This window comes from Ursus arctos, unplaced genomic scaffold (assembly GCF_023065955.2).
Source record: "Ursus arctos isolate Adak ecotype North America unplaced genomic scaffold, UrsArc2.0 scaffold_13, whole genome shotgun sequence".
Taxonomy (NCBI): Eukaryota; Metazoa; Chordata; class Mammalia; order Carnivora; family Ursidae; genus Ursus; species Ursus arctos.
Window position 1 is genome coordinate 48,101,077 of NW_026622797.1, and position 20,855 is coordinate 48,121,931.

Here is a 20,855-nt window from a genome sequence, read left to right on the forward strand (position 1 = left end):
TATTATTACTATTATTATTATTATTATTATTATCAGGAAAAGAATAAAGACCAATAAATGTTGTTTTGAAAAACAGTGTTCCTTCTTGTAAGCAGCTTTGCCTCCCGGATCACCCAGCTTTTTGGGCAGAGGTGGCGGGGCGTGGATCACGAGGAGGTACTCGTGGTTTATTTCGCAGGGTTATCCACCCGGTTCTCTCCCACCCCGCTGTAGACTAGACCCATCCCTAAGGGGCACCCCCACCCTTACAGCTTAGATTTCCCACTTGAGCCGCTTAGAGCCTGGGCGGTTAGTTCCCTCGGGCTTCCTCTCTCACCCCGCCTGCTTTCCCTGCAACCCTCCTCTGGCCTTCAGCTCTCTTCTTTCAGGCACGCTGCCCCTCTTCTCTGGGGACCCTGATGCTCCTGGGCCTGGCTGGGACCTACTTTCTCATAGGTTACACATGCACATAAGTCACCACCGGCCCTGGCTGTGCCCCGGGGCCCGCCCTTTTCTAACTACCATGGCCCCAAGTGCTTGTAGGCTTTAACGAGAGAAGACCAAGAAAGTTGGGAGGTGTTGCCAGCCAGTTAGCTACTTCCCAGAGGTATGAGCCAAGTTTTCATCATTCATTTACTGCTTCCTAAGGGAACGGTATATGTGTGTGTGAGCGTGTGTGTGTGTGTGTGCGTGTGTGTGTGTGTGATCCCCTTGCGGGAAGGAAAGAAGAGGGTATCAATTCTGTATCTCTCATGGAGATAATTTCTCCTAGGCTTGGGTTCTAGAAACTTGGAAAATTACAGTCGGAATGGTGGCGTGAGTTTTTCCTGGTTGGATTATCCTAATATCTTATTAGAACAGAGGCCTGTGTGGCACTCTGTGCTTTCCAATTAGAACACCAAACTCGTGATTTCACAGATGTTTTTATTTAGGGAAAAAATGACTCAATTTAATGAAAACGATCAAGTAAATAATAGTACAGAAATATGGCAAGCATTACAGAGGTGGTAACTGATATCTGGAACCCACGGTATTGAGACAAAAATTGGCACTGAGCCTCTTTCACATGAAGGTGCTAGAGTCATTCTGTCCTGTTCACTTTGCTGTCTTCACCTACAGGTGGCCACGACCACCCTCGAGCGGCCTACCAGCAAGTGGTCCAGCCGGCTGTGTGCGGGCAGCCCGTCCCTGGAGCCAGCGTGAGGGGCCCGCATCCTGTGCAGAAGGTTGTCCTGAACTACCCCGGCCCCTGGGACCAAGACCAGAGGCCCGCACAAAGAGACCACTCCTCCCCAGGGCTCCCAAGGTATCACTATGACAGGGCCAACTCTCAGGCGTATTTTAGTGGGAAAAAATGACGCCAGTGGGATCAAGATGTATCAAAACTCTCCATTGGTGTGGTACCCAGGCTAGTAACCGAGCCCCACGGGGAATAGACTCTTCCAGTCTGGACGGAATGGCAGCTGGTGGACAGGAATCTCCTCACCAGACATATTAAAGCCGCTGGTGACTCGTCAAAATTCTCTTGAAGGAAATGCCCTTAAGATGCCAAGTGACACCCTCTCCTTTTACTGTCAAGTCACCTGCCCTTTTAGCCCAGAAATAGATTTTTATTTTTACTGTGACTGACGTCCACCATTTGGAAATTCTTGCTTATATCCCTAGTTTCTACACCTGTTTAAACCCATGTCTTTGAAATTTTAAATTCAGTTAGCTCTCAGTAGCAATTTTAAAAAGCCCGTTGTTTTCTTTTGTAATATAAGCACCCACACATATGGAGTGCCATTATTAGGTCTTTCCGATACTTCTTCCAGAAAACCATTTCTGGTTTTGCTTGACGAGACCAGTTGTGTAACCTTCAGTCATGTCTCTCCTCATTGTTCTCCTTTGGCTCTTCTTCACATCTTCCTCTTCTCTTAATTTATGGATCTAAAATACAGAGGAAGAACTCCTAGAAATGGAACTTCTTAATTTAAGACAAAATTGAAGAGTAGATGAAACGTGTGCTCTTGCTCAAGCACGATTTTTACCTACCACTCAAAGTAAACTTATATTCTGTTTTGAGAACCGAATGAGATACAAAGGTCCTTTTAAAGCAGATTTTTCAGAAATGCAGAAGTTGGTAATTAGCTCAGGAAGTTTATTAAAAGAAGAAAAGCCCATTCTATTTACAATGGCAGACGAGGCACATGCCTGCTTTCCTCTTCCTCAAAAGCCCGTACATTCTCACAGTTTCTTTCCAGACCCCTTATTTTTTAAGAACAAAATTGCACGGAGTTTGGGGTACGTGGCCGGCTCCGTCAGAGAATCATGCAACTCTTGATTTCGGGGTTGGGACTTCAAGCCCCATGTTGGGTGTAGAGATTATTTAAATAAGTAAACTTTAAAAAATTGCATGGAGTTTAAATAATGAAATTAAGAAAACGTGGTTTTACAACCACATAAGTACTCTTGCATAAGAAATGCGTGCAAGTCCAAGAAAACAAACAAAACTTAAGCATCTTTATGAAACACGTCCACCGGCGTTGAATAGGGAGGCAACAGTAATTTTTTAAATAAACATTTATTTTGAAATATTTTTAGATTTACCAGAAGAATTGTGAAGTTAGCACAGAGTAATTGCTTTTGTAACTTCGATTTAAGCCTGCTATGGTCTCCTTGGATTTATTTTATCATTTTAGGATAATGAAAAATAAGTTCAGGTAATGAAGCCAGTCCTCTTAGTGATACATTTGAAAGGGAACCTTGACACAGAAACTTTATTCTGTCATTAATATCCATGTTTTCACATGGAAGTTTTTTAACATGACCAAAGCTTTAACATTTAATATTTAACAAATGAACAACTGTGTTCTAGAACAACCAAGCAGCTTTCAATATAAAGGAACTTAATGCAAAAAGGACATGGAACAGGATCCCCATTAGATGAAGGCATATTGTATAGGGATTTTTTAAATATATATATTAGTAAAAATCTAAAATAAAATTAATTTCCTCAAACATTCACACTTCAGAAATATAGTACACTTGAGATTCTGTGTAATTTTATTTTAAATCCCGTTGCATAAGACTTTCAAAATTTTTATTACTCTTTTGGGTAAAAATATAAGCATATGCAACAATCTATAAAAACTGGGCAGAGACACATCGATTTTGAAATCAAAACCATTTCTAAAATTTAGACTCTAAAACAATCTCAAACCTACAACAAATAACAAACATCCATGTTCCCAACTCCCTAGATTTTTTAAATGTTAACATATTGCCACATGTCCTTCGGAGTTTTTTTAAGGAAATGAAACATTACAGACGCAGTTTTAGTCCCCCTATCAGTCAGGATTCAGTGACAGAAACCCAGAAACAACTCTAGTTGTTTTCAGCAGAAGGGATTTAACGTAGAGAAGCGGGCGCTTACAGAATTGTTGGAGGTTGGAGGAGCAAGCTTGAGGCCAGGCTTCTAGGAAAGATCCCAGAGCAGCACCACAGAACAGGGCGCCGAAGAAGCTGCTTCCTCCGTCACAGGGAGAGGGGCCGAAGATAGAAAGCCACCAGAGAACTCTCCGTTGGAGGCCATGCTGCCTCCAGAGTACAATCCAGAATCAGGAAGCCGCCACCGCTGCAACGATTGGATCCATTCTGTGCCTGCTTGATCTGCACTGGCCCCAAATGGACGCCGGAGCCCTCACACTGACACAGGAGGCTGGTAATAGGGCATTGGGGTGCTTCCTGAGGAACTCCGCACCTCACGGCAGCACTTCTCCACAGGAACCTCAGAAGTGGCGGAAGCATGGCTTCCATTTCCTTCCGCTTTCCAGATCTCCATGAGTATATCTGGTGGTTCTCAGCACGACATGCAGGGAAATACTGGCAACCAAAAAAATAATAAAGATGCCATATAACAGTGTGGTAGAAACTTCTCTAAAGAGTCTTCAAAATCGGGTTTTTCATCCATATATTAGCAACAACATAAATACTTTAGACCTGCAAGGCCTTTTCTACCTTTTGATACATAATTAAATATTATCTATTGTGAGTTAAAAGTCCTGTCTTTTTATCCGAATGCCTATATCACCAACCTTGTATATCACCCATTATACTACTTTCTTTTATTGGTGACCATGTCTGCCTTGTACATATACCACTTATCTTCCCAATTGGACAGTCCTTGAATGGAGAAATCAAATCAAGCTCCCTCTTTCGACGCCTAACACGGGTCCTTCCATGTGGCAGCCAGCCGAATTACTTATTGACTCAAATTCAATGAAGCAACCCTCGTCCTTCTGGCTCAGAAAAGAAATGGAGGCAGAGGGGAGAGCTAGCTCACTGGTATCTTAAAGGCTTCCTGTCCCTCCGGGTTTGCCTTTGTAAAAAATGAAAATTTTACTCTAAACATATTCTTTTCCAGGGACCTACTGTATAACCAGCCACCTCATCGAGCTGGAGTTCCCGAGGAGTCCTTGGAGTGTCCTGCAGAGCTGAGACCACTAGGTCCCCAGGCTCCATCCCCAGCCGCTGTCCCTAGACCCCTTAGTAACCTTCCAGCCAGAGGAACTCTGAAAACAAGCAATTTGCCAGAAGAATTACGTAAGTTGTTTGCAATGTTGTTTTTCCTTCTTTTTGTCAGGTCTTATATTTTCAGAGTACTTGATGATTATTCACCCATAATCTTGGATATTTCTCATATACACAGTGAAATAAATTTTACTTCTTTACTCTTCGCTAAAAAAATAACTGGCATTTTGTATGAATGTTTTTAGTGATTCTGACACTACCAGCAATACTCACAAAATGCTTACCACGAGATTTTCTTAAACATATTCTCCAATGACAAGTAACCCCAATGCTTCTCTCTTCTAAATGATGCTCTTGAGTGGACTTGTCCCTGGGTAAATTGATTGGATGTCCATGTGGTATTGGCCAGGGACCTAGCATTTCGCCATAAATTAGCAGCAGCCATCAAGAACGAGGTCATTTCCTGTAGGAATGAGCAATCTTGTTTGGAAAAAGCGGTCTCACATTCTCCATACTGCTTTACAACCAAATGCAAACTAAGCCTTTTATTTAAAGAAACATTCGACTAAGTGTCAGGTGATGATTCTTTTTCCATATTTTGCAGCCAGAACCAGAAATGTTGAAATATCACCAAAACGCTCTCATATTAAGGTCAGTCAGGACAGTAAGTTCCAGAAATCTTATGAAAACAGCTGCTACTTGTAAAATTGTTATATTCTGTTGTGCTTGCTAGAGAAGTTCAGGTAACTCTAAGAAACCCTTTACAAATCTGGGTGCCTCTTTGAACCAAACATGAAAATCAAGCCTTTTGCATTTGCTAACTCCCATCTGGGGAATCTGTGCTCGCTAGTCATTCAGAACTCTGGAAGATTTTTATGCCAAGGATCCACTGTTGTTTATCATTCAAAAAAATTTTTTAATCTTCCTAAAATCTTACACATTTTAATCCTGAGTATTTCTGGAGAATGGATGCTGCCTTGCATAGGATATAACCCCGATGTCAGTCTATAGATCATATTTATCTTACTATAGTCTATAAAGGAGTCCTAAAATTCTTACATAGGAGTTGGTTGAATATCAGGTGTTAAGGATACACTGGGTGCTATCAGTATGCCTGGCTGCTTAAATGAGTCAATATGACCATTGTACACACTTCTTTTTGAGATATTTGTTCCAAAAAACCAGAGCCCAAGCATAGATGAATACAGGCACACTTCTCTTTTCTCTCGAGCCTTCCTTTCTTCTCCACTCTCTGCCCCAGGGACTTCCTGAGATTGAGCCTGTCCGTTCCAGACTAAAAGCCAACACGCAGAGATTATTCATCTGTCACATTAACATGCTGGCCAGATAATTTCCCACAAGATTTTAGCCTGAGAAAACATTGGTTTGCGTCCTGACTCGGTCAGGCTTGTGGGCACAATGCCATCTGTGGCTACAGGCTGACCTAGGGAGGAGGCAGGGAGGCAGTGACGCTGGATGCCCAAAGGTGACATCTGTCCTTCATGCCGCTGATGTTCCTACTAACATTTCTGCTTTAGTGGACCCCAACTTCCTGGCCTTTCTCCCACCAGTGAGTGGATAAGGGGCAGGAGGAGGTAAGGAACCCCTTCCTCCCTCTCCCCTAACTGCTCTTGTCAAGCAAGAATTCAGGGCAGCAGAGAGCATCATGAGATCAAAAGAGGACACTGCTGGGCGGCCCCTTAGCAAGGTTCGGCTTCTTGGTCTGCTGTGAGAGTATTCCTTAGGCACTGTGCCAAGTGTCTCTAAGAAACCAGGAGGTGGCCTGATCTCAAGGACGTGTGCGTTCTGGGTGATGGATTTTGTTAATGCATCATGTGGTTTTTCAGCAGACCTCCTTGGTTTGTCTCAGGCTGCCAGCATTCTTCTTTCCCCGCACACACGGCAGTTGGCACCCCCTCAGACAGACCCCCTGCCTCTTGGCCTCTTGAGGCCTGTGTATCTATGTCCTGAGGACAGCAGTTCACACAGCTGCAGGCCTAAGCCCTCCGACCACTTCCATCCCAAGGTTTCACTTTATTATTCTAGAAAGACAAAAGACATTGCACGCAATTTACAAGTGTTCGGAATAGAATAATCTGACTAGTTTCTAATAAATGTGAAAAATCTCTCTTAGGCAAAGTCTTCATCACTTATTCTATGGACACAGCCATGGAGGTGGTGAAATTCGTGAACTTCTTGTTGGTAAATGGCTTCCAAACTGCAGTAAGTATTTTATCCCAAGAGAAAGCTGAACAATTAAAGTGAGTACAATGAGAAGAAAAACAAAGGGAGAAAAAATATATAAATAACCGTTGAGGTTTTAAACTCTATTATTTGAGTTATGTGATGATGAACTAAATGCCGTGGAGGTAGGTACTTATTTTCTAGATGTTAAGCTATCCAGAGTCTCCGCACTTATTTCTTGCATGCTTTTTGAGCGACCCTGAGTACCTCGGAGCTGCTAGAACGGTGTGAGTTAATGCTGACCGCAAATGCAGCTTGGCCCCTGGCCTGAAGGAAATGCCGGGCCCTTGCTGCACTCTGGACCTTTGCCCTTTTTCACTGAGCACGCCTGCTTTGGCTGTGATTCGTGTGGTGAGGGAGGCTGCAGGCTCCCCAGGCCACCTGCTCATTGTACCAGGCCCTTCTGCTGGGCACTGGGCTGTGAGGCCTGAAGCACAAGGCCCACTGTGCCCAGCTGCCTTCCACACACCTTGATGTGGCCATGACGCTCTGGGTGAGAAATCCATGGCCAGGTTCTCAGCTGGTCTAGTCTAGTTCTAGGGGAGGTGACAGCCCAGCCCTGCAGGGCACTGTGATCTTGGCCCAGGGACTCTCAGGAAGCACACACTCTCCACGTTTCCCTGCAGTGCTTTCCAGCAGCACAGCTTAAAGTCATGTACGTTCTCCTGTAGGATAAATAAAATACCACAGGAGGCCACTGAAAAGGCTGGCTTTCCTAAAACACTGAGATCATGTCTTTTCCTTCCCAGAGGCCCCCTTGGGGTATTTAGTGACTGAATTCCAGAGAGTGGTGAAAAATTGAGGAAAATATCTATGAATAGCAATGTTGAAGGATAAATAGGAAATACTTAGTAACTGAACATCCATTTTAATGATTGCTTAGCATTATTTAACAGTTTTTATTGAATTTTTTCTTTGTAATTTTTTTTAATGGGAGTGTCCTCAAGTTTAAGATGCGTACAATTTATACATTCCAACTTAGTGACTGTATAGAAACCAACATTTCAATTTCTCATTTCTGAAATAAGAAAGCACTGTGGCAACCACAACATAAAATCAAATTACGGGTCATAAGGCCAACATTTCAGAAAAGATCTTATTTTTGGTCATTTTCAAATAAGCATACTGATTGCCCTTGGGAAAGAGGACAGGTTTTTATGACCTACCAATCAGGGGCTACTTAGAATTTAAGTCTGTGCTTGATCCTGATCACTATGAAGCCTTGTAGTAGAATCACAGAGCCCCACCCTGGACAGCTAAGTTACTATATTGATACATCAAGAGCCCCTAAGTGGGGGGGGGGGCACTTAATGGGTAATCTAAGGGAAGTTTAATGAAAGGACTATTTTCAAAGCTCTAGGTAAATTTTAAGAAATCCACAGGGAACAGAGCAATATCCTGGGACTAGCAAAAGCAGGGAGTTGCTACCACCCCAAGGTCTAAAGAGACAAGGGAACAATAGTTACAACAACCTGAAGATAGAGGCTGTATTAGTTTGCTAGCACTGCTGTAAAGACAATAGAAGTTTATTTTCTCATAGTTCTAGAGGCTGGACATGTCCAAGATTAAGGTGTCGGCAGGATTGGTTTCATTCTGGGCCTCTTCCTTGGCTTGTAGATGGCCGTCTTCTTCCTATGTCTTCATGGGGTCTTTGCTCTGTGTGTCTTAATCTCCTCTTCTAAGACACCAGCCATGTTGGATCAGGGCCCACCCAGAGGACCCCGTTTCACCTTAATTACCTCTTTAAAGGTTCTGTCTCAAAATACAGTCACATTGAGGCACTGGGTGGTTAAGACTTCAAATAATGAATTTGGGGGAGACACAATTTGGCCTGTAACAGTGGCTGTGTGGAGAAGTTCGTCTGACAGAAGCTGTGGACTTTGGTGGAGATCTGGAGAGACAGTCCAGCACACTGTGCCTCCCAGAAAGCCCACCTCAGTAGCAAGGAATGATTTAGGTACTGGGTTAACAATTAAAATAACCATTTACTGAGTATTTACTTCAAGCCTGGCATTTAGATATACCTTTCCCATGTCCAATTGTTTTAATCCTCACAACCATCCTGGGAAGTAGGTTTATTAACCACATACTACAAATAAAGATAATAAGACTTAGAGAATTTCAGTTATGTTTTTAAAGTTATGTAATTGGGAAGTGCAGAAGCCAAGAGTAGAGACAAGCTGTCCATTTCTTCTCAACCCCGACATTATATTGCTTCTGCCTCATGTAATAGAAGTGGGTACTGATCCAGTCACAGAAAGCTACACAAGCTTTCTCAAGAGTACCTCATGTGGTCATTGGCCATCCAACATTTTAAAGCAGGAATCATCCAACCCAAAAGGAAAGGCATTCCATCTTTGACATTCCATCGGTAAAGAAACATATTCTGAACTTGCGTTATGTACTGTAGTGTCTGACAGTTTGGTGTACTCCAGGCACTTTCTGGTTCCACAGGAAGAGTAGAGGCAGGTTGAAGAGATAAGGCAGACATAAACGAGACACTTAGTAAACGAAAGGATGTTACAATAATGTGTTAACTGTCTGGTACCACTGGTCATGATGGGGCAGAGGCAGGTGAGGGGAGGACGAGGAAGTCAGCGTGTGGGGAGAATTCACAGAGCAGGGAGGCTTGTGCTATGCTTTCAGGGTGCCAGGGAGTAAAGTAGACAGGGCACATGAGGAAGAAAGGTAAGGCTGGGTGGTAGATGGCACGGCAAGCTTGCTGAATGGCAAGGACTTGATCCTTCTTAAATGGCAGAGTGACATTTAGGACAACTGATCTGGGAGCAGTGTGGCTGGATCAAGTAACCCCTCCTCGAGGACACTCTCCCCGACTCACCCATTCTAGTACATAATCTGTCTTCTAAGCAAGAGCACCTTGTACACATGTACATGACTCTGGCTGCAGGACAAGCCGGAGCCCCAGAAAGGCCGCCTTATTTGGTCTTCTGAAAAAAATAGAAAATAACTGGTTTTTCTCCCCTTCAAATATTCCTTCAGAGACTTGATATTTAATATCAGCCTTTTCAAGGCCCAAGAGTTCTGCTCCTTGACTTTCATCATAAACCTTTTCCCACCATCTCAGTAATTGTTTCTGTGACTGTTCCTTGGATTTGCTCCAAGTTTCATACAATCCTTTTTAAACGTATAGATCGAAACTGGACATAATACCATAATAATGACCTGGCTAATGCAAGAAAAGCACCAGAATTGTATCTCGGTACTTGCACACCGACACATTCATTAAAATGTTCCCGGATGATATCATGTTAGCCTTTCAAATTACAGATATCTATATATTGCTGGCTTATATCCAACTTGGTCTACTATGTCTCTCAGATTTTTAAAACATAATTATTGTGTAGCCAAAGATACATTTTGATGTGTACCACTATATCCTAATTATGGATATTAAATACTTAAAATGCCTACTAATGTTGAAGTAGGGAACAGCTGAAGAAAATTGTATTTTGTTTTTTAGACTTACATGTTCCTCCCTGCAAAAAGCATTTGTAATTTTTCCCATCTTAAATGCGTATAGTCTCTTGTGTTTTCTCTTGCTCTGCATCTAAAGAAAGCTTCTCATTAAGAGCCACCTCCCACATCTTTTTCTCGTAGATTGACATATTTGAGGATAGAATCCGAGGCATTGATATCATTAAGTGGATGGAACGCTACCTCAGAGACGTAAGTACATTCCCAAATTCTGAGCTCGTTTTCTGGTGAAAAAGACAATTCGCTTGTGGAGTTATTTTATAAAAGAAGCGCTGGCAAACCCACCAAGTCCAAAGCTGAGAAAGTCCCAACAAAGCCTCCCTTGTTGGCAGCCGTGCAAAGACCTGGAAAGGAAGGATGGGGTCACCCTCGTGGACACGCACAGGCAGGAAATAACGGTCAAACCAGACACAGGTGGTTGATAACAATCAGAGCAAACAATTTTTTGACCAGAATAGGAAAAGAGGAAATGAAGGCAGGGAGTGGGGAGGGAGCGGCAGAATTCAATTTAATCCGAGGCCACCCCAAGTGTTTTGCAGGATTGGGCTGCAGAGCTGGGGGGGGCTGCCCGTGCCGTGCACCCCCGCCCCCCAGGCGCCCACTCGCCGCCCTGTGATTTGTTTTCCACTGACAGAATCTATACTGACCACCGGGACGCTCTGTGCTTTAACAAGATAGAAATTGATTGCTGCCAGTGTGGCCGTGTTGGCGGCTTCAGCGGCCGCCTTCGGAGGGAGCGGTGGGGGACAGAGGCTCGGCAGGCCGGGGTTTGTGGCTTTCCCTTTTGTCTGCAGCCCGACGCTCGCGCTTGCGTTGTGCGCAGGGGCTGCTGCCCGGCCCCGGGAGCGCCGTGACCGCCGGAGCGCCGGCTTCCAGCCAGCCGCGGGGCAGGGGCTCACGCGGGCGCAGGGCCGTCGGCCACGGTGCGAGCCGCCGCGGGCCGGGCTGGCGGGAGGCGCCCGGCAGGGACCCTGCAGGTTCGCGCCGCGTGGGAGGGGGGCCGGCCCGGCGTCGGGGTCTGCCAGGACGCTGGCCGGGGTCCAGCGTGCCGTCCCCGAGGGGACCCCACTTCCCACTTCCACAAACATGCTTTCTGTCTCCTTAACAGAAGACAGTGATGATAATTGTGGCAATCAGCCCCAAGTACAAACAGGACGTGGAAGGCGCCGAGTCGCAGCTGGACGAGGACGAGCACGGCTTACATACCAAGTACATTCACCGCATGGTGAGTGGTGCGGGCAGCCGGGCGGCTTGCGCCGAGGCCTGTCCCCCGCCAGACACCGACTGAAGGTGGCACGGTGAGGGGTGAGGAACCCCAGGCAGGAGTGGGGGATGTCGGTTCTGGCCCCGTCGACCTTCGGGACTGTGGCCAAGTGACCACGTCTCTGGGACTCTGCTCCTGTCACGAGCAAGGGGAGAGTCCTCTGTGATCTCGAACATCCAGGGCTCTGGAAAACAGTGCTCTGCTGGCTTGGTTGGTTACCAACAAAGGGAAGGCCCAAGAGGGCCTGGGACAGGGCTCTGAGGACAGCGGGCTCCTGCATCTGTGTCCTGTTCTGTCCCCTGACTTTCCAGAGACGCAGAGCAGCGTCGTGCAAAGGACGTGGGCCGCTGTGTCGGACGTGGTTCAAGTTCCGCCTCCCCGTGTATAGCTGGGGACCATGGGCCAACTGCCTAGACCCTTCTGTGCCTCCGCGTCCCCGATCATACGACCGCTCACTAATACCTAACAGTGTCGTGAAGATCAGTGAAATTATGTCTGTGAAGTGTGTGGTACATCTCGATGCCCAGATCAAGGGAAGGGATTGTTCTGGGCTCGTGATAGATGAGCAACAGTCCACTGCCACACCTGAACCATGGGGCCGGGCCAAACTAAAGCCAGTGGGAGAAATGTATAGGAAGTTAAGCTTGCTCAGCAGCTGATACAATATTCTGACCGAAATTATCACCCAGCTTTGAAATCGGCTGTTTTGTGAGCTAGCGATCTTCCTGCTTTCCAGGATGACAGAGATGCTGTGGAGACCGGTCCTGCTTGACTAGGACACTGGACTAGACTCGTGACTTTCAGAATGTCCTATGGAGTCCCTACTGGGTGCCCATAAGTGCTGGAGGTCAGGGCGGCTCTGGGGCTCCCACCCCACCTCAGCCAGAGCTGGTTTGCCTTTCTCAGGCTTGTTTGTTTACCAAGGGTTCTAAGATTTAAAAAGGCTTGACATCCACTGGACTAGAACTTGTAAGCTCCATTCCAACTGGAACATTCCACAGGCAGCTGGAATGGACAGAAAGGATCACAGACTAAGACAGGAATGTGGGGCAGGACGCTGAAGTGGCCCCGACAGAATAAGTGAGCGGCACAAGGCAGGACACAGGCAGGCATGAGACCGGCAGCTTTACCTCAGGGGAAGCTGACTTAAGTCCAGGTCTGTCCTGTGGATCAGGAGCACAGGAAAAAGGGGGGGGGGGGCTTCCCCGTCTGTCTCCTCTTCTACCAAGTGCCGACCATTTATTTGAGATTAGAACCAACCCAAAGTAAAGGCCAAGGCAAGGTGGTGAGGTCAGAGAGTAAGGCCAAGGAATCAGGAGCTAAGCATGCCCTCAGTCCATCCTCTCCCAGCCTGACAGCCCATGGGCAGGGCCCAGCAAATGGTCACGGCTGGCTGCTGCATGTCTGCACAGCCCCAAAGCACTCCATGTCCTGTCTGCATCTCTAGGAACCTGCCAGTCCTGGGAGCTGACAGCTGGTGTGTGGGAAGGGCTCCAGGTCCCTGCCAGTTCCTGAGGAAGCCTGTCAGGCTCTGCTGGTGTGTGGCAATGCTCAACCTCAGAGCTAGGCTGACGGTGCCCCGCCAGGAACCAAATTCAGTTCTGGGGACAGTCCAGACTCAGTCTTCTGGGGACAACGATGCCTTGGGCCCTGCCTTATCACTGGAGGGGTTGAAGAGGCCACATAAGAAGACCTCCCTCCCGGTCCCCTTCAGGCAGCAGAAGCCTCTAGGACAGAGGGAACGAAGAGGTAGCCACGAGTTACTGCATCATGGGGCCAACGACTTCACAAAAAGCCAGTATCTGGAAACAGGAGAGAAAATTAGCAGAGGCTGCTGCTGTCTGGCCCGCCAGCAGATTGGGCAGCCTAGTGGATGAGCAAAACTGTATGCGTTCAGTGTCCTGGGTGGAAGTCAGACTAAATCCATTTCTTCACTTGTAACTTAGAAACCCTGTGCCCTTCTTTTCACATGTTTGTCCTGGTGATTGGTGTTTTCACGGGGCACAGTACATGGATCATTTTAAAATATGCTTTTGGTCCTCTGCATTTTAAAAGACATGGTTCTGAGGGGAAAAAAAAAAAAACCTCGTGGAGCATTCGCGTATGTGCGTGAGTGTGTGTGTGTGTTTATGAGGGGGTCTCTATGGTGACTTCAATAACCAGCTGTCACCACTGTCACTTTCTTCTCTGTCCTGTTTTTATTCCCCTGCACAATGAAGACTTCTCAGTGATAAAAAAATCAATTGGAAGATGAAATACTTGGGAACACGTAATTCCTCATCTCCCTGTCATCAGATGACTGAGAGCTTTGTGCTGGTCACAGCATTGGGAAGACTGCAGCTCCCCTCACCTTGAAAATTCTGGGTTTGATAGAGTTCTTGGCAGCTAAGTCTTTGGGGGCCACCGCAGTGTCAGAGCAAACTGGAACTGTGTGGGGAACCTACAGTGTGGCGGGCAGAGCTCCTCACAGTGGCGCCCAGCCTCATCTCTCACTCCCTCTCTAGCCCAGCCTGTGCTCTGGCCACAAAGCATTGCTAGCTGATCCCAACCCCACCAACGTTCTTTCGCACCTCCATACATTCGCTCGTGCTGTTTCCTCTACTGAGAATGTCCTTCCCCTTACCCTTACTTCCCCTGCCTGACCAAGTTCTTCTTGTCTTTCAGTATCTAAGTGACACCTCCCTTGTAACTGTCCTTCAAATCACTGATGCAGAATGGATGGCCCCCATTTTGTTTCTACTTTTCACAGTGGTTGGCAGCTTACCCTTCTTCCTGCTCACCAATCTGCTGGCTTTGGGAGGATAGGAATTGTGTCACCGTGTTCTGGTAAACTGGTTCTCAAAAAAACAAAAACAAAAAGCAAAAACCCAGATTTGTAGCATTTCCCCATTTCCATGGTATAAATACTCTCATTATGGCCAATTTCAAGCTACCAGTGTAAAATCACTGAACACAGAATTAGGAAGGAATGCCTACAACTGGCTTTCATGAGCCAATACAAGGCAGCTCAGCACACCCTGGAAGGTATCCTCCTAATCCTTGAAACCCAAAGTCTAGCACAGAGTGTGACTTTTAATAGGCCTTCAATAAATGATTAATGAACGAGTGAATGGCACGCATGTGTAACAGGGAGATCTTAAAAGTCTCGGTGTGTGGCACTCAAGGAAATCAGAATAAAAATACTGTGGGGGCTTGCATGGTTGTGGGTGCCATTAACTCCTCCTCCTCATTCCTGAAATCAAACCTTCAAATTCTTTCTGTTCCAGATGCAGATCGAGTTCATAAAACAAGGAAGCATGAATTTCAGATTCATCCCTGTGCTCTTCCCGAATGCTAAGAAGGTAAACAAAGAAATAAGCAGGCAAAAAACCTCACAATTCAAGCTTTGGTGTGCTTGCTATCTGGGGTTTTAAGTGGAAAAGCTTGCAAACTCTTTATCAGTCCTTAGAGATAACAGCGTTAGCAGAAAGATCCACAAGTTGTAGCACTCAGCTCAGCAGCATGAATCAGGAAGGTTTTAAGGTGTTATCTGATGGACCATCACTGTCCTAATTGTTCAAACAACCATTACACACAGAGAAGTAGTTTGTGTTTTAACTCATGAGAGAGAAAAAAAAGACTGTTCATCTGATACTTCTTATCTCTCATACATAAAAGTCAAGATATGTACATTTTTTGCTGACTGTCCACAGATGGATTTTGGTGCACAGAGTTCAGCTCTCATATCTGTAGATGACAGGACTTAAATCTACACAGTTACCAAAGTGAGCTTTGCTGTGGTTCATATGAGGGTTTTTACACCAAAAGAACATGCCAGCAGGTTTGGGGGCATGGAGAAAAAAACCATCTGAAGCCATGTTCCAGGCTTGGCAAGGGGAAGGCAGAGGCGTGATGAACGTCTTGAGAGTCAGACCACAGCCCCCTGAGCTCGGGCCCAGCGGCACCCGCAAGGATCCCTAAATGTCAGGACTGCACTGAGACTTCTGAGCTGCAGTAGGCAGAGGCCCGCTGAGACGACCTAGGGTTCCGAAGCTCACACCCTGTGCAATAGTGTGCATTTCCATCCCTTGCCCAAGCTCTCGTTGCTCCCGCTGTAGGATCTCCTTAGTGGTCTCCCTGTCTACTTTGACCCCCCACTAGCCATCCTCTGCTCTGCCATCAAAGAGGAACATCCAAAATGTAGAGAGCTGTCGCTCTCCAGCTTAGAAACTGTGTGGTGGATTCCACCTGACTAAAGGATCGTATCCACCTTTCTTTGTGTGACAGATGAGGCCCCTTAGAGGAGGGCTGTGCCACTTGCTCAGTCTTATCTCCCCACGGTGTGCACAGTGACTCTATGCTCTGGTCATACTGGACTATCTCAGCACGCCCTCACACCTGCCATGTTCTTTCATGTTTCTGGGCCTTCTGCTCTTAGCTATAGTGCCCTGAGTCAATGGGACATGGTTGGGGGTGGAAGGGCTGGCGGAAACATGGTGACGGAAAAGGAAACCTACTTTTAGTTGATTTTATTAATGTTTCTAAAACTTCTTCAGACAACCCCCTTTTGCCTGTGCTCAAAGTAGACTGCTTCCACCTCCTGCCCCTTTGGTACACCATTGCCTAGAAAATAGTTTCTTTACATTTTCATTTACATTCCATCATTAGGCCCTGAACTCCTCAAGGCAGTAACTGTGTCTTTTTCATTTGGGTGTCATCCACACCCACCATGATGCCTGACATGTAGCAGGTGCTGCTTCTAAGCTTATTCTGCAATCTCCAAAGGGATCCCGTCCACTCAGAGAAAAGCCTACAAGGCCCTGTCTGACTCAGGCCCCTGTACTTCCAGACCTCTTCTCCTACTATCTCATTCACTCTTCTCTGGCCAACCAGCCTGTTGCTCCTTGAACAGGCCAGGCACGCCCCCACCACAGGGCCTTTGCACTGCGTGGACCCAGACACCCACAAAGTTGGCCCCCTCTACTCTTTTAGGTCTTTGCTTATTTTCTTAGTGAGACCTTTCCTAAATATACTCCACTCAAAGCTGCAAGCCTTCAGCCCAGCACGCCCTCTCCCCTTTCTCTTATTTTTCTCCACATTATGTATCAGCATCGAACACACCATATATTTTACTATTCATTGTCCGTCTCCCCAACAGAATGTCCGCTCCGTGAGGGCAGTCCGAAACTGTACCCTCATGATTCCTGGCTTACAGTTTCTGCTTTTTGCCTGATCACAGATCTGGTGGGCTCCTTCCACTGCAGGCCAGATCTGTGTGGCTGGAATGAAAGGATAATGAATTAGATTAAGCCCACAGCCTCGGCATACTCCTTCTGAAGCCACAAAGGAATTCACATCACTCTGCGTGACCTCCGTCCCACCCCTTTTATGTGAGGGTGGTGAAAAGCACGTTGAAATGCAAAGGGCAGGTAGCCTGGGAGGCTGACAGAAGACGCTGCGCACATGTGGTCTCCATAATGAGCTCTACAGCTTACACCGCAGCCGGGAGCGATTCGCATGCTAACCCCTTCCGAAAGCCAAACAGCGCAACTCCCGGGAGACTTCAGTAGGGCACGCCCACGAAGGTTTGGGAACTGAGCCTGGGGTCTGGAATCCAGGTTTCTCTCTAAAGGCCTCCACTGCTCCGCTTCTCTCTCCCATAGGAGCACGTGCCCACCTGGCTTCAGAACACTCACGTCTACAGCTGGCCCAAGAATAAGAAAAACATCCTGCTGCGGCTGCTCAGGGAGGAAGAGTACATAGCCCCTCCCCGGGGGCCCCTGCCCACGCTTCAGGTGGTGCCCCTGTGACACCCTCCATCCCCAGACCCCTGGGGTCATGCCACGTGTGCGCGCACATGTGCGGGGGGGGGTGCTGTCCGACAAGACTCTTCCGGCAGAGGCTCTCTGTTCGCAGTCCCTCTCAGAGGGTTCCTCCCCACCCCAGAGGACCTGTCCTGCAGACCGTTCTTCCTGCGGACACCTCCACAGACCCTGCCTTTCGAAAAAGCGGCTGTGGCTGCTCTGTATTCCCTAATTCTGACGCCCCCAGGATGTTGCTCATGACAGTCTGACGTGTCCGTTCGGGGCCTCTCCCTGCCTAGCAAGGTTGCAGTAGCCACCACAAACACCCTCCCGTTGCTTCCAGCTACTTTTATGAGTTAGCCAGATGCTCGTGTGTCCTCAGACCATTCCGAATGGTGTACAAATAAAATGTTTACTCTTTTGTAAGATTGTATTTTACTTATCTCTAAGGAGATAGATGCGTGTTAATTCCTAATGATAGGGGCAGTTGCTTCAGGAAAGCTGCTTAGATGTAATATTAGATAAATGTAACAGACTGGGCTGTATGAAAGGATTAGAGCCGGATAGTTAAACAGTCCCTTTTAACATAATCTTCAGAGCTTTATTCTTGCAGTAGAACTTTTTAACAAAACCACTCTGTACAACACAACCATGATTCCAAATAGGTTCTAAATAGGGCCTGGCTCTGCACGTACGAACATCCGTGTGCGGGAGGCCGCGACAGCGGTGGTAGAAGGGCTGGAGCGGTGGTTTGTGCTCTAGTCAGCTGCGTGACCTTAAGCAGGTCCTTTCACTTGCCTGAAACCCTGAGGACTCGCTTCTAAAATGATGCGGACAAAAGTATCTCTGGAGCCCTAAGTGGGTTAAGGTCTGGGACCTAAGTTCTAAATACTCTTGAGGAATGACTGAGTTTTCATAATTATGCTGTCCAGAAGATAAAATTACATTTTCGTAACAGGGACATTTTCTTTTTTAAATCTCTTCAACACCCTCACATTAGTAATTTTAGAAACGTATATCTTGCTCATCTGATCTCAAGAAAACACAAACATACCTGTACATGATGAGTATTTATATAATCCCCATGAGCTACAGAGCAAGGCGGGGTGCCGTTAGTGATGGCCTGCGTGGTCAGCTAATGTGAAGATTCTGAGGCAGGGGCGGGGGGAGCTACTGCTTTCCTGCTCCCTGTCTAATCTCCGCAACAAGGCTCGACTGTCCGACTCCTGTACGTCACCGGAGGGACGTCACCAGCTATGAACAAGAGGGTTTGCTAATGAATTGCAAAGAACACAGGTTCACTTCTGTGGTTACCTAGATGTCTACTGAGTGGTAAGGTGAATGTCTTTGTTAAAAAAACAAAACAAAACAGGTAAAGGGAAAAAAGCTAATCTGCCTGAAGCAATCATTACCTGAAGGAAGACTAACCACCATCTTCAGTGCTGCAGCGTCTGAGACCTGGTGGGACTATCTTGTTTAACTAACTTAAAATGCCTAAGAAACCCCCCAAACACAAACTTCAAGTCTTCTTCCTCTCTTTTTGTTATCTTTTTTGGAGGTGACACCATCATTAAGGATTCACACAATTGTAAATAAAATGACGTCAGCGATTATTTCTCTGAAATGTTTCTAGTTTGCAAGGGTTTAATAATGTGATGCTATTACCCCTCCTCCCTTCAGAGACGTGTCCTGAGCTCTCAGCCACTGTTCCCACCCCAGGTGAATGACGAGGGCAGGTCCCTGGTGTCCCACAAAGTCATTAAAGTGTTACAGCTGGGAGTGCTGGAAGCAAAAAAGACAAAACAAAAAGTACTCACACTCACACAAAACACCTGGCCAGATGATGAAAGTTTGACCCTTGAAGTTTCTATGAAATCTGATGACCACGGACATCAAAGGAATTTTAACAGCTATTTTAGAGCACTGACACGAAGATTAGCACTTGGTTTATTTAGATGTTATCCCCGTCCTCGTGCCTTCATCTGCAGATATTTTGGGGGTGGATGTGGGGTAGGGCTGACGCAGTAAAAAATAACCCCTTGGCCACAAGGCTTTATTCAGACCGAAACTGATTTTAGGGGTGTGGTATGCAGAACACAAGGTTAGATTCTTATCTAATATTTAGTGACTAACTTAAACTTTGAAATGTAATTTTTAATTTCAGGGACTGAACGTACGTATGCCTCATTAGTTTAACTTAACCTCTATATCACCCAGACACATCTCAGTGCATGGCTACAACCTAAGTATTAGACTAGCTCTTTCTCCGTTCAGGGCTCAGAAGAATGACTGTTGTTGATACTCTGTTTTTCCTATTAAATAAATCACCTATTTAAAGATTGAGTTTTTCTCAGTCAGCAAGGGAGGGAAGCCCTCCGTGTTGAGCATTCCAGGCCTTGTTTCGTGACGTTTTGCCAAGAGCATTTTTCTTAACCTCAGCCACTTCATTAACCACCTCCACCAGTTTGCCAAACACCCCATTGTCACCATCACCTTTGCCAAAGGGATTGCAAAGTCCTGTGATCATTGGGAAATGATCCAGAAAGAGTTTCTCAAAACACAGGATCTTTCTGTTTCTTCCTAATGAACCAAGAAGAATCAGTGAGCCCCACCTCCTCGTGGCGAGTGAAAAGAGAAGGAAGGTTAGACTGTGGGAAAATACTGCAAAGAAGAAATGCCTCTCATCCTGAAGAATTATGTGCTACTTTTCAAGCTAAATAGCTCTATATGAGCCCACCAACCAAATAAACAAAAACAAAAACCAGAAAGGAAGAAAGAAAGCACCGAAATAAATTTAACTCTTAAATCATTTATTTCCGGAACCATTTGGAATTTTCAATCTGACAAGGCCCCTAGAAATCACGCACCATGCAGAAACCATGGCTTGTTTAAGTTCACCCTAGGACTAGAACCCAGAGATCCTGGTGTCTAGTCTGCTGACATTTACTTGGCAAACCTAGAAAGCTTTCTGGCTTTCGATGGTAGATTTGTTCAACAAATGACCCAGTATCTCCCGGAGGTAAACTGAGCCTCATGAACGTAGGAGGCCTGAGGGAAGACGCACCTCTGTCCTCTGGTGGCTGGAGGATTAAATGATCATGTTGCAACTTGTTCTGGGGGAGATTCTTCGGGGAATTAATTATTGCTGTGATTAGATGGAGTGTGACTTCTCTTGAAGTAGTTTGGCATATTTATTTATTTCATACTAATATAAAACCAAAGCACAATTTAAAAGATCTTGGCACCTTCCTGAAGCTTACAGATAAAATCTGTCATTAGATCAATTAGGTTTTAGTTTTATCTAGCCAATCTCCGGAGTGAAAACAATGAAAAATGCTTTTATTTTTAAATTCTGTAATATTCATCTTCCCCACTCCCCATGCTTCTGATTCGACGAGAGTAGCACTTGTTGGAATAAGGCACAGCTGTTTGGAAAATCTGCATTACTTTTCAGGCGAAGAAATGAGAAAGGTATGGGTCCTGATCACTCTCCCTTGAGTCGGGGGAGGCTGCAGGAAAGGGCCCTTTTATCAGGAGGCACATGGACGACACCAAAAAGCCTCGCCCGACCAAAAGAG

General features: G+C 46.1%; 1 protein-coding gene and 1 long non-coding RNA gene across 8 annotated transcripts in view; one reads left to right on the top strand and one right to left on the bottom strand.

Moving 5' to 3' along the window:
- Nucleotides 1–17,703, top strand: part of TRAF3IP2 (TRAF3 interacting protein 2) — a 39,947-nt gene extending 22,244 nt beyond the window's left edge. For 2 of the 6 annotated variants that reach the window (XM_044388814.3, XM_044388813.3), the window contains exons 3-9: nt 1,099–1,285; nt 4,385–4,563; nt 6,626–6,714; nt 10,354–10,422; nt 11,339–11,455; nt 14,761–14,835; nt 17,137–17,703. In XM_044388814.3, the coding sequence (XP_044244749.1) occupies nt 1,099–1,285; nt 4,385–4,563; nt 6,626–6,714; nt 10,354–10,422; nt 11,339–11,455; nt 14,761–14,835; nt 17,137–17,283 (863 nt within the window). In that variant the 3' untranslated portion in view covers nt 17,284–17,703. Of the gene's footprint in view, nt 1–1,098; nt 1,286–4,384; nt 4,564–6,625; nt 6,715–10,353; nt 10,423–10,703; nt 10,998–11,107; nt 11,208–11,338; nt 11,456–14,760; nt 14,836–16,631 lie in introns of those variants that run through there. The other 4 variants (XM_057311142.1, XM_057311141.1, XM_026511629.4 and 1 more) reach the window with 4 other exon arrangements.
- Nucleotides 884–10,461, bottom strand: LOC125283639 (uncharacterized). 2 transcript variants are annotated; one of them, XR_008958985.1, is made up of 3 exons: nt 9,575–10,461; nt 4,776–4,954; nt 884–3,843 (listed from the first exon to the last, which is right to left on the bottom strand). It is a non-coding gene; the product is annotated as an uncharacterized LOC125283639 (long non-coding RNA). The 2 variants fall into 2 exon arrangements; XR_007191585.2 differs by having other exon boundaries at nt 4,776–10,461.
- Nucleotides 17,704–20,855: the final 3,152 nt, after the last annotated feature.